The 13,062-nt window shown below is 42.6% G+C and overlaps 1 protein-coding gene across 1 annotated transcript; it reads right to left on the reverse strand.

Annotated features, from left to right (window-relative positions):
• Positions 1–2,738: 2,738 nt before the first annotated feature.
• LOC106568833 (frizzled-8) lies at positions 2,739–5,337 on the reverse strand. The gene has a single exon (XM_014139536.2). It carries the CDS (start codon positions 5,017–5,019, stop codon positions 3,265–3,267), a length of 1,755 nt encoding a protein of 584 aa, XP_013995011.1. The 5' UTR covers positions 5,020–5,337; the 3' UTR covers positions 2,739–3,264.
• Positions 5,338–13,062: the final 7,725 nt, after the last annotated feature.

A 13,062-nucleotide genomic window follows, 5' to 3' on the forward strand; every position in this document is an offset into this window, starting at 1 on the left:
CACTTTATCAGAGTAGAGGCAGCATGAATGATGTACGACTCTGTTTGAAAATATAGTGGGGAAGGAGTTAGAGAGCCTGCTTTTCTGCTGGTTGATTACAAAACAACAGAGGGTGATCAGCTGGCCAATGAGTAGGTGAGAACTGAATAAAACACTTGCTTTAATGTTTTTGTTGCAGCATCCTTATGGAATTGTATCGATATTGGCAAATCTACTGTATATACATTTATATACAATGCTCTGTATACGTTTGGATTTTCCGCCACTGCGTGTTTAACTGTGGGCGTCATCTTACTTCTGTATTCAATTTAAAACAGATGTATCTCAATCAATGACAGAAAACCAATTGAATCAGTAGACAAAGACACCATTCAATGTGCTTTACCAGTTCAGGGGGATGGGGGGTTAAATGGGATACCATGTTTTCGTCCTAAATGGCACCTTATTCCCTACGTATTGCTCTACTTTTGACCAAGGCCATTGGGCTCTGGTCAAAAGTAGTGAACTATAGGGAATAGGGTGCCATTTGGGACGCCTTCTAAGGACGGCCTCCTGTTTATCTTGGCAGGAGGTGGATCCGGTGTGACCTCCATGACCTCATTTCCTCTGTTGATATTTACTGGGGGCTGCAGTATAATAGGGTGCCATTTGGGACGATGGCACCCTACCAACCTCTAACTTTGTCTCTGAGCTGAATCCTAGTTGTGGCCACCTGTTTGTCTACCATACATTATATTGTTCCGAATAGGCTATAGGCCTACCAACTGTTTAACATTTTATTGGAATATGAATGACTTATAATTGGTATCGGGAAAAAATGTGTTATTTATTAACATTAACATTTATTGAGTGCTCATTACAGGCTTGTTGAAAGCTTGTAACACAGAGGAAGGTCCCCCAAAAAGCTTGTAACACAGGAAGGCCCCAAAATTTTTCAAACACTCCAGTCACCCAAGTCATTGACGGTTCTCTCTGCTACCACACCGCAAGCGGGACCGGAGAGCCAATTCTAGGTCCAAAAGGCTCCTTAACAGCTTTTACCCCCAAGCCATAAGACTGCTGAACATTTAATCAAATAGCTACCCGGACTATTTACATTGACCCCCGCATAGTCATTTTACCCCAACCTACATGTACAAATGACCTCGACTAACCTGTACCCCCGCACATTGACTCAGTACCGGTACCCCCCTGTAGATAGCCTTGTTATAGTTACTTTATTGTGTTACTTTTTTTTTTAAGTTTCGTTTATTTTGTAAATATTTTCATAACTTTTTTTTTTAACTGCATTGTTGATTAGGGGTTGTAAGTAAGCATGCTACACATGTTGTATTTGGCGCATGTGACAAATGCAATTTTATTTGAATTATTTCTCCACAAGGTGGCGGTATGATATTATTGAACCGCAGTAGCCTACCTGAAGCGTTGCTCCTGCTCTCATGAAGCTGCCTTGGCTTAATGAAGTTGCAGATACAACTTTAACTAAAGTCAGGATGCAGTTTATCAAGTAGAATGAGAGGCATGACCACTGGGTCCCAATGACTTCATGCTGTAAAATCCCGGTTTGGGTGGACAGTTTTTAAAAATAGATAAGTCAATTGTTTGTGATGAACACTTCTTCTCCTGAATGTCCAAATTAACAAAAACAGTTGTATGTATTTGCAAATATATTTTTATTTTGTATTATTATATATATGGATATTGGATAAACACAAACATGCCCCTCTGCGTAAAAGTGAACACGGGCCTCATTTTTTAAGGCTTGGGATTCTTTACACCCAGGTCTCGCTCTAAAAACGAGTGTTTTCGCCACAAGCAGGGGTACTATTTACAGTTTTCACATGCAACAGTGTCTCTATGCTTGTTTAAGAAGATAAGCAAGCTGTTTAAGCGCTTTCAGAGTAAACCGACCACACACTGGGACGTAATTACCCTCTAACGGGGAAGGCAGAGGGTCGGCCTAGTGGGCCTAGCTTGTTTGTACGTGCGTCCGAAATGGCACCCGATTCCCCATATAGTGCACTACTTTGAGCAGGGCCCATATGGCTTTGGTCAAAAGTAGTGCACTGTAGGGAATAGGTTGCCCTTTGGGAACCAGTTCTACTGTCCCACTCCCTCACTGTCTGACATCTTAATTATCAGGCCTAGGGCATCTTGACAGTAAGATGGGGCACCCAACCAATTATGCACACCAGTGGGTATCCTGAACTCTGCCCCCCACAAACTTCAATAAGAATAGTAGAATCTTTATAATTTCATATTCATACGAGGTCAGTGCCACGTCCATGCAGAGTCTGATAGCCTGCCTACACTTTATTCAAGCGAGGCCTAGGCGGTATTTGACGTTTCACTGGGTCGTCAGTATTAATTGGGGGCAGAAGACGCAAGGCTTGTAACATAATTGTTGCACAGAGGGGTTCCCTCGAGAGAGGATTACTCAAACAGACCACCTGTAAGGCTTTCATTGCCATTTCAATGTTATTCCGAATCCTTCCCGTGGTCGCATCTACAATACGTAAAAGTGTACTGTTTTCACCAATGCTACCCAAAAGGAACCCAATATCCATACACAAGTAGGCATCCGTTTCTATGAATTATAACTGTTTGACAATTTATGAATAGGCTTTCTAACTTAGCCAAAAATCTATTCTCATGGCAGGAAGACAACAAAAGCAAAAAGATAATTTGCTAAATGTAGCCTACAGCTTTGGCACAGAATGACTACCAAGACGCACAGGTTAAAATTTTATAAAAATGGTTTTATTCTCAAAATAAAGATCTTCTATCAAAGTTAATTATACACATTTACAATCTCGTATAGGCCTACATTTTATATACAAATGTACAATGTTTTTACATGAATAATTATATAAATACATTAAGCACCAACAAAACCCGTATGAGACAGCATACTTCAAACCATCTTTGCTAAACTAATTTTATAGGTTAAAATGAGACAAACCCAAGTCTCTCTTTCGAATTAATAAATGGTGTGTTTAAGACAATATGGTTATTTGTAATAAGGAAGGGAACAGTAGATATACCCTTGAATTTCTGCCTATCAAAAAATCTCACTGTATTGTGTGTGTCATTGAACTGGTCCTCAACAGTAAGCATAGAAACACATCTCATTATATGTATATGGTTCTAAACTGGCTGCGGGTCTCATTGTGTAAGAAGAGAAATCATTAGGTGCTCGTTAATGTGTTAATTTGAACACGCTGATGGACAATCCCAACATAATTAGATGTCCATTCTTCCTTTTCAAACCCGAGACAATGGCATCTGTTTGGGACAAGAGACAGAGCTCGCAGTGCCAGACCTCCACGTCAGTCCTGTGCTAACGTCACTGTACATTGACCCGCTCGTGGTCTTGCTGGCCCAACAGCAGCGGGTGCAAAATTTCCTCCAGGATTCTAGAGTTTTACCCGACCAGACCCACGCGCCGGACGTGATGCCAACCAAAAGGCACATGAAATATTTGAGCATGAACACAGCGTAGTCTGGCTTCTGCATTTCATGCTCCGACAAGCATGAACAGTTATTGGTTATTTCCCAAGTCTGTCTGTTGTGCTGCTCATAGAAGTAACAGGCTACTATAATCGTGGCTGGGACAGTGTAAAGCACTGTAAAAACACCTATCCTGATCATCAGTCTCTCCAACTTGTCTGTTTTCGTCCCTCCTTGCTTTATAACACTCCGGATCCGGAACAGTGACACAAACCCTGCCAGGAGAAACATAGTCCCAATGAACAGATAGATAACCAACGGCGCCAAAACAAAGCCCCGGAGGTTATCCAAGTTCTGATTGCCAACGTAGCATATTCCAGCCACAGGGTCCCCGTCCACTGAACTCAACGCCAACACAGCTATCGATTTCATGCTGGGTATCAGCCAGGCAGCTAAATGAAAATACTGTGAGTAACTGGCTATGGCCTCATTCCCCCACTTCATCCCCGCAGCCAGAAACCAAGTAAGGGACAGAATAACCCACCAAATAGAACTTGCCATGCCGAAGAAGTAGATGAGTAGAAATACAATAGTACAAAGAGCAGGGCCGGTAGTCTCGTAGTGAATGTGTTCGGTATCATGCTCCATGTTACAAGCCACTTGTTCATGTCCGGCAATTAGTCTGACAATGTAACCGACGGAGACAAACATGTAACACGCAGAGAGGAAAATAATGGGTCGCTCCGGGTATTTGAACCGCTCCATGTCGATTAAAAAAGTTGCCACTGTAGCAAAAGTGGAGATAAAACATAACACGGACCATAGTCCTATCCAGAATGCAGTAAATGTCCTTTCGTCTTGGGAGAAGTAAGGATTGTGGCAGGGCATGGCACAGTTCAGAGTCTGTCCCGTTTTAACTCTGTTATATAGAGGATGACTGTCACTGTTGACTTGAACCATGGGCGCGCGGCAGTGACACCGAGGTTCGCAGGGAGAACTCGGAGGTTTGTGTTTACTAGGAACATTCGAAAGCCCGTGTCCATTCTTCTTTCGTGGGATTACTGGTTTAACGGGGCGGTTTGTGGGCTTTGCAACAACTGGAGAAACAGTCGTTGTCTCGCTTCTGTTATAGTCCATGCACAATGTATCTTGGTTACCCTGCACTGGTAATACATCGCATCTCATTCTGTCTGGCCATGGGAATCCGTACTGCCTCATAAGAGGCGCGCAGCCTGCCTTGGCTCTCTCGCAGACACTCCGACACGGCGGCAGGGGCTTCTTGTAGTCCTCCAGGCAAATAGGAGTGTACATGCTACAGAGAAAGAACTTCAGGTCCGGAGAACACTTGATTTCCACCAGGGGCCAAAATTGGTGCACCTCCAGCCCTGCCTCGTCCTGTGTGTCGTGATTGAACTGGTTGGGCATGTAGGTGTAGTTGTAGCCGATTCCTTTGCATAGAGGCACGGATATCTCCTGGCATTGTAGCTCCTTCGCCGCAGCGCAGCTCGACTTGTGTAGAACGAGTGCAAAAAGCATGCACCACCCCAGCAACTGACACTCCATCCTCATTCACTGTTGAATTCGTCTGCTTCAAAGTGCCAGCGAACTTGCGCTTGCAAGTAGGCTGTAGAGTCCGATTATTCCAGAGATGCGAGTAAACTCATCCTTGGCGCATACGGTGTTTTTGGGGATAAGCAAGCCTTCGGGTGTCTTCTGGCTGGTAAAATGTTAGGGAATTCACACATCACACCACATATTCTATGTTTACGTTATTTTGTAAAATACTACCACTCTTCTCCGTCTGCTGTGGACTGTTGACTGACAGAATATAATTTACGCACCGATATCTCCATTTGGCACCACCGTTAATCGCTCGCTCTGCATGTTAACAGTTGTTGGCGAATGCATTTAATGGCATATATCTGGAGGGAGGCGCAGCGAAGTCACTCCCCCTATCGGAGCGTCTAATCACAGAGCGACAGGGGCGGGGAACTAGGAAAGTCAATCAAGTGTTTTTCAAAGGTGATTGTTTACATTTTCCCCTATATAGAAGATTTTTAATTGCTTGGTCTTTGTTTATTCTTCCTCCCCGTACAAAGCGATGCATAACGAGTTATTAAATGAGGGGGAGGAGTTTATTGAGTGAATTGTATTGGACTTTTACATTAAATTGTGGCTAAATTAACTAACATACGCTTCTGAGAACATTGTTTCCATTTGATTCGTTGCATTGCACTCCTTGGGTAACGTTAGGCCTATTTGACAGGGTCCTTATTAGACTACAGTGTATGCATTTTCACATTCAACATGATATTTACATTTCAGTCAATCATGGATACAATGATTTGAGAAAGACCGGTTTATCTGTGATTGGAAGGTTTATCTGTGATTTTAATGGAACACATTAATTGTAAACCTTTAACACTGTAGTAGGCATAGACCCAAGATAAATATTCAAACTTTAGGGCAGGGTGGAGACCCTGGGGGTTAAAGTGAGATAGTTAGGAGACCCCAGGGGGTTGTCCTAAACTAAAGAAAAAGGTTTTCATCTTAATTGAGGTGCCATTGTTTCATTTAGTGCTTGTATAAGCCCCATGCTGAGGAGGTGATTAGTGAAATGTCTGCCAATGGCTAACAAACATGCCGAGGAGGTGTGTCAATAGTCTAAGACCCTATTCCCACTAGGAGATATGAAGGAGATTCATTCTGCTGAGTGGGGTGGCAAAAGAGAATTCTACTTTTCAATTCACACTACATCCTTGCCTTACCTTTCGTTGAGGTTGGCAACGCGACATTCTTGGTCCGCAGCCCAAATTGACCGTAAATATCACAGTAGCCACGAGCCAGTAAGCACATACTATTCAACAATGACAGAAACTTTTCTTCTAAAACATTATTACACTATTGAATAATGCAACCAAACCAAATAGCACTCTTGAATAAATCAACAATTCACAAGCATGTCCAGTATGTGCAGACAATTAAAGAGTTTATTTTCTCGTCTATAGGCTGCACTCATTACATTTTAGCTTCAAGACAAAATCACAGATTTGCTATAGCAGCATGTCATCATCAGGTAATGAATGATTAACCCTCTCATAGAATAGAATATAAAATACAGTAGGCCTAAATTACATTACAACAAACCAGGCTTAATTTTTGATCAATATCATGCAAATCATTACATGTGGTAAAAGCAAATTGTGACTGAAAACGTGGGTATAAGGGAATTCACCAATAAGTGCGGTTTTACAGTGCCTTCAGAAAGCATTCATATCCTTTGACTTAGTCCACATTTTCTTGTGTTATAGCCTGAATACAAAACAGATGAAATATATATTTTCTCACCCATCTACACACAATATCCCATAATGACAAAGTGAAAACATGTTTTTAGACAAAAGCAGAAATATCTCATTTACATAAGTATTCACACCCCTTTGCTATGACACTCCAAATTGAGTTCAGGTGCACTGAATTTCCTTTGAACATCCTTGAGATTTCACTACAACTTGATTGGAGTCCACCTGTGGCCAATTCAATTGTTTGGACATGATTTAGAAAGAAACACACCTGTCTATATAACAGTTGACAGTGCATGTCAGAGCAGAAACTATACCATGAAGTCCAAGGAACTGTCCATAGATCTCTGAGATTAAATTGTTATAAGCCATATATCGAGGGAAGGGTATAAAACTATTTCTAGAGTGATGAAAGTTTCCAAGAACACAGTGGTCTCCATCATTGGGAAATAAAAAAAATATGGAACTACCCAGACTTTGTCTAGAGCTGGCCATTCGACCAAACTGAGCAACCGGGCAAGAAGGACCTTGATCAGGCAGGAGACCAAGAACCCAATGACCACTCTGACAGAACTACATAGTTCCTTGGCTGAGATGGGAGAACCTGCCAGAAGGACAACAGTCTCTACAGCACTTCACCAATCTGGACTTAATGGGAGAGTGGCCAAAGGGAAGCCACACCTGAGAAAAAGGCACATGACAGCATGCCTGGTGTTTGCTTCAAAGCCACGTGAATGAATATGAGAGCATAAGGCAAAATATTCTGTGGTTTGATGAGAGAAAAATGTTACTCTTTGGCCTGAATGCAAAGCTCTATGTCTGGAGAAAACCAGGCACAGCTCATTACCTATTTAACACCATCCCTACTGTGAAGCATGGTGGTGGCAGCATCATGCTATGGGGATGCTTTTCAGAGGCAGGGACTGGGAGACTGGTAAGGATAGAGAGAACAATGAATGAAGCCAAATACAGGCAGATCCTTAATGAGAACCCTCTTCAGAGTGCAAATGACCTTAGACTGGGGGTGAAGATTTACGTTCCAAAAGGACAATGACCCGAAGCATACAGCCAAAGCAATGCTGGCTTCAGAACAAGAATGTGAAAGCCCTTGAGTGGCCCAGCCAAAGCCCAGACTTGAATCCCATTGAAAATCTGTGGAAAGACTTGAAGATTGCTGTTCACCACCACTCCCCATCTAACTTAACAGAGCTTGAGAAAATCTGCAAGGAAGAATGGGAGAAAATCCCTAAATCCAGATGAGAAAAGCTGATACAGACACCCAAGACGACTCAAAGCTGTAATCGTCGCCAAAGATGCTTCTACAAAGTATTGACTCAGTGGTGTGAATACTTATGTAAATTAGATATTTATGTATTTAATTTGAAATAAATTAGCAAGCATTTCTAAAAACATGTTTTCATTTTGCCATTATGGGGTATTGTGTGTAGATGGGGCAGACAATTTGTTTTATTTAATCCACGTTGAATTCAGGCTGTAACAAAACAACAAAATGTGGAATAAGTCAAGAGGTATGAATACTTTCTGAAGGCACCGTATTTAGAAGCCCATACCCACCACCCCAAAAATTCAATAAAATGCCTCATGGTTTGTTAAGGTGAAGAATTAGTTAGTGCTTCAGTCTGATCAACTGTAGCCTACAGATAACAACCACAGCTGCAGGTAGTCTAGAGAAGCCTATGCGCTCTGTCCCATCTGGGCCTGGCCAGGGGAAACGTAATGTCATGTTTTTATATCCTAAGCTACGTATTTATAGCCTAAAATAGGCCCATTTATTTGTGTTCTGAGAAAATGGGAATGTGAGCAAATTTGATTTATATTTACACTGTGGGTGGCTCGGCTACCTAGTCCTTTTTAATCCAAAATGATTGACACACAATAGTATTGACATACTACTAGTATATTTGTAATGACAGATGCAAAGGCCTACATCAGGTGTATTCAACTCTTACCCTACGAGGTCCAGAGCCTGCTTGTTTTCTGTTCTACCTGATCATTAATTGCACACACCTGGTGTCCCAGATCTAAATCAGTCCCTGCTTAGAGGGTAACAATGAAAAAAAAAAGCAGTGGAACTGGCTTCGAGGTCCAGAGTTGAGTTTGAAGGGCCTACACAATGCAACCCAGCAAACAGCGAGCTCAGCCCTGTTCATTTTTGTCCGATCGCAGTTGTTGTCTCTTTGTCTGTGTAAAGGGTTTTAATGTTTTCATCCTCCCTAGGGCCATAATTATGACCTGATTAGAAAAATAATCTGGTCCCATCACAGCCCATATAAAACTGCTTTTTACAGCTGATGTATTACTATGTCATATGCTACAACTAGGGTCCTGAGTTAGTTAGGTTAGCCTACTACGAGATCAGGGAAAACTCTGGTCCCCAAGATAACTATTTCCCCCCACAATTCAAATCCACACACAATGTTACAAATTAAACAACATATCCCATTTGTAGGATCTACAGTTGACATGTTTTTGGTGGTGGGGATGAGCTTCCATAGTTGTATGTGGCTCAGTGCAGCCATGCAGCGACTGCGACAATTTCAGGCTGTTACTGCAATTTCAGGTAAAAACTCAATAAACCAAGTCTCAAATAGTTCCACAGCCTTTTTTTTTTAGGTAAGATGCCAAAATAATCATTTCTAGTTGAATGAACATATGAGAAAATTTTTAAGTTGACTGAATTTTGCCTACGTTTTTTTCATGTTGGAGCTAAGTTTGGGCCAACTAAAAATGGCAGGTAATACTTAGACCGAAAAGTTGAGTAAAAAAAAAAGGCTTGGAACCAGTTATTTAATATCAATTAATTGAAACAACTAGATCTGTGGATGTTTTTTTTTCAGTGTGACATGCACATCATTTAAAATATTGAGGTATGCTGCTTATGTGGCCTGTCTTGCATTTTGTTTCGAGCAAATCTGGCAGATCCATGCTTCCAAAGCCAGCCTGTGTCTACTGCATTGACATTTTAAATAGATTTTCGTGAGTGCTTCCCCTCCCCTCTCCTCTCCCTGCCCCCATCAGAGGGGTTTGTGCCCAAGTGGTACTCTATTGCCTACATAGTGCACTAATTTTAATCAGAGCCTTATGTGCCTTATTCAAAAGTAGTGCACTATACAGGAAAGAGGGTGCCATTTAGGATGCACACAAGCTTTGAACCGCAGGTGAAAGTTGCAGAAAAGAACAGGTGTCCAGTCTCAGGGTCATAGGCCAATATAATGGAGACCAGCAGATGAGGATCTGCATCAGTTACCCTGATTGTGTGTGCGTCTCAAATGGCACCCTATTCCCTATAACAGTGCACTGTGGGCCCTGGAAATAGGGTGCCGTTTGGGACACAGCCTGTGTCTATCAGAATCTATAGGGACCCGTATTGATTAACAGACAGATAGAGCAGCAGTCCAGCAACCAACTGTTGAAACGCTCCCTGTGTGTAACTGTGATAGCAGGTGTTGGATTACATATGGGCCCCCTGCTTTCCAAATTTAAAAGGGTGGAAATGGAATTACTGCATCTGTTTAAAACTACATTTCTAGGCCTACATTCTCTGGCCAGAGTGGGACCCCCCCCCCCCCCCCCTTCTCTCTCGTTATGCTCCCAGGGCTCTCACAGTTCATGATGCCAGAGGGAGGGAGAGACACACAGAAAGAAATAAAGAAATAAAGAAAGAGAGAGAGAGAAAGTGAGAGAGGGGAAGGAGAGAGACTCATTTGAGACACACGTGTAGGTTTGTAAAGACTCATGGTTGTGGACCAACTCTCATGTATTTTCTCTATGCTCCCACCACATGAAACATGGCAGCCATGTAATTCCCTTGTGGGCAAGTTGACCCCAATTGAAACAGTCAAATGATAGGTATTAACAGCAGAATTGAGTGGTTCTGCTTCGTTTGAGTGTCACGTTCGTCGTATTGAGTGGACCAAAACGCAGCGGGAATGTGTATGCTCATCTTCTTATTTATTAAAGAAACGAAACAAAACACTTGAACAAAAACAACGACGAAAAACAGTCCTGTAAGGCACACAGCTTACACACGGAACAACTACCCACCAAAACCCATGTAAAAATACCCCTACTAAATAGGACCTTCAATTAGAGGCAACGAGGAACAGCTGCCTCCAATTGAAGGTCAACCCAATAAACTAAACATAGAAATAGAAAAACTAGAACGAACATAGAAATATTCTAACATAGAACATTAACCAAAAAACTCCGAAACACATAAAACAAACACCCCCTGCCACGCCCTGACCAAACTATAATAACAAACAACCCCTTTTACTGGTCAGGACGTGACACTGAGTGATGGTCGATTTTGAGTTTCTTTCTGAGCTTGTTGAGTTTATCATTAAAATCAACAACACAGTTATTTGAAACATATTGCATATTTGTATGAACCATTTCAACAACTTAAAATAATGATACTTGTTTACGATTGTTATGTTACGAATGATTTATAAATAGAAATCAAATCAAATTGTATTTGTCACATGCGCCGAATACAACAGGTGTAGACCTTACAGTGAAATGCTTACTTACAAGCCCTTAACCAACAATGCAGTTTAAAGAAAATACCAACAAAAAAATGTTTTAAAAAGTAAGAGATAAGAAAAACAAATAATTAAAGAGCAGCAGTAAATAACAATAGCTGGGCTATATACAGGGGTACCAGTTCAGAATCAATGTGTCAATGTGCGACAGCACCGGTGTTGAGGTAATATGTACATGCAGGTAGGGTTATTAAAGTGGCTATGCATAGATGATAACAGAGAGTAGCAGCAGTGTGGGGGGTGCAAATAGTCTGGGTAGCCATTTGATTAGCTGTTCAGGAGTCTTATGGCTTGGGGGTAGAATCTGTTTAGAAGCCTCTTGGACCTAGACTTGGTGCTATAGTACCACTTGCGATGCGGTAGCAGAGAGAACAGTCTATGACTAGGGTGGCTGGAGTCTTTGACAATTTGTAGGGCCTTCCTCTGACACCGCTTGGTATAGAGGTCCTGGATGGCAGGAAGCTTGGCCCCGGTGATGTACTGAGCTGTATGCACTACCCTCTGTAGTGCCTTGCGGTCGGAGGCCGAGCAGTTGCCATACCAGGCAGTGATGCAACCCATCAGGATGCTCTCGATGGTGCAGCTGTTAAACCTTTTGAGGATCTGAGGACCCATGCCAAATCTTTTCAGTCTCCTGAGTTGGAATAGGTTTTGTCATTCCCTCTTCACGACTGTCTTTGTGTGCTTGGACCATGTTCGTTTGTTAGTGATGTGGATGCCAAGAAACTTGAAGCTCTCAACCTGCACCACTACAGCCCCGTCGATGAGAATGGTGGCGTGCCTGGTCCTCCATTTCCTGTAGTCCACAATCATGTCCTTTGTCTTGATCACATTGAGGGAGAGGTTATGTCCTTGCACCACACAGTCAGGTCTCTGACCTCCTCCCTATAGGCTGTCTCATTGTTGTTGTTGATCAGGCCTACCACTGTTTGGCGGATGTGTTGTTACCTACCCTTACCACCTGGGGGCAGGCCGTCAGGAAGTCTAGGATCCAGTTGCAGAGGGAGTTGTTTACTCTCAGGGTCCTTAGCTTAGTGATGAGCTTTGAGGGCACTATGGTGTTGAACGCTGAGCTGTAGTCAATGAATAGCATTCTCACATAGGTGTTCCTTTTGTCCAGGTGGGAAAGGGCAGTGTGGAGTGCAATAGAGATTGCATCATCTGTGGATCTGTTGGTGCGGTATGCAAATTGGAGTGGGTCTAGGGTTTCTGGGATAATGGTGTTGATGTGAGTCATGACCAGCCTTTCAAATAATTTCATGGCTACAGATGTGAGTTCTACGGGTCAGTAGTCATTTAGGCAGGTAACCTTAATGTTCTTGGGCACAGGGACTATGGTGGTCTGCTTGGAACATGTTGGTATTACAGACTCAGACAGGGAGAGGTTGAAAATGTCAGTGAAGACACTTGCCAGTTGGTCAGCGCATGCTCGGAGTACATGTCCTGGTAATCCGTCTGGCCCAGTGGCCTTGTGAATATTGACCCGTTTAAAGGTCTTTCTCACATCGACTGAGGAGAGTGTGATCAAACAGTCACCCGGAACAGCTGATGCTCTCATTCATGTTTCAGTGTTACTTGCCTCGAAGCGAGCATAGAAGTGATTTACCTCATCTGGTAGGCTCGTGTCACTGGGCAGCTCTCGGCTGTGCTTTCCTTTTGTAGTATGTAATAGCTTTCAAGCCCTGCCACATCCAACGAGCGTCGATTCAATCTTAGTCCTGTATTGACGTTTTGCCTGTTGGATG

This window comes from Salmo salar, chromosome ssa14 (genome assembly GCF_905237065.1).
Source record: "Salmo salar chromosome ssa14, Ssal_v3.1, whole genome shotgun sequence".
NCBI lineage: Eukaryota > Metazoa > Chordata > Actinopteri > Salmoniformes > Salmonidae > Salmo > Salmo salar.

Coding starts and splice junctions, on each gene's coding strand:
- LOC106568833 (XM_014139536.2), bottom strand. CDS start 5,019: ATGAGGATGGAGTGTCAGTTGCTGGGGTGGTGCATGCTTTTTGCACTC.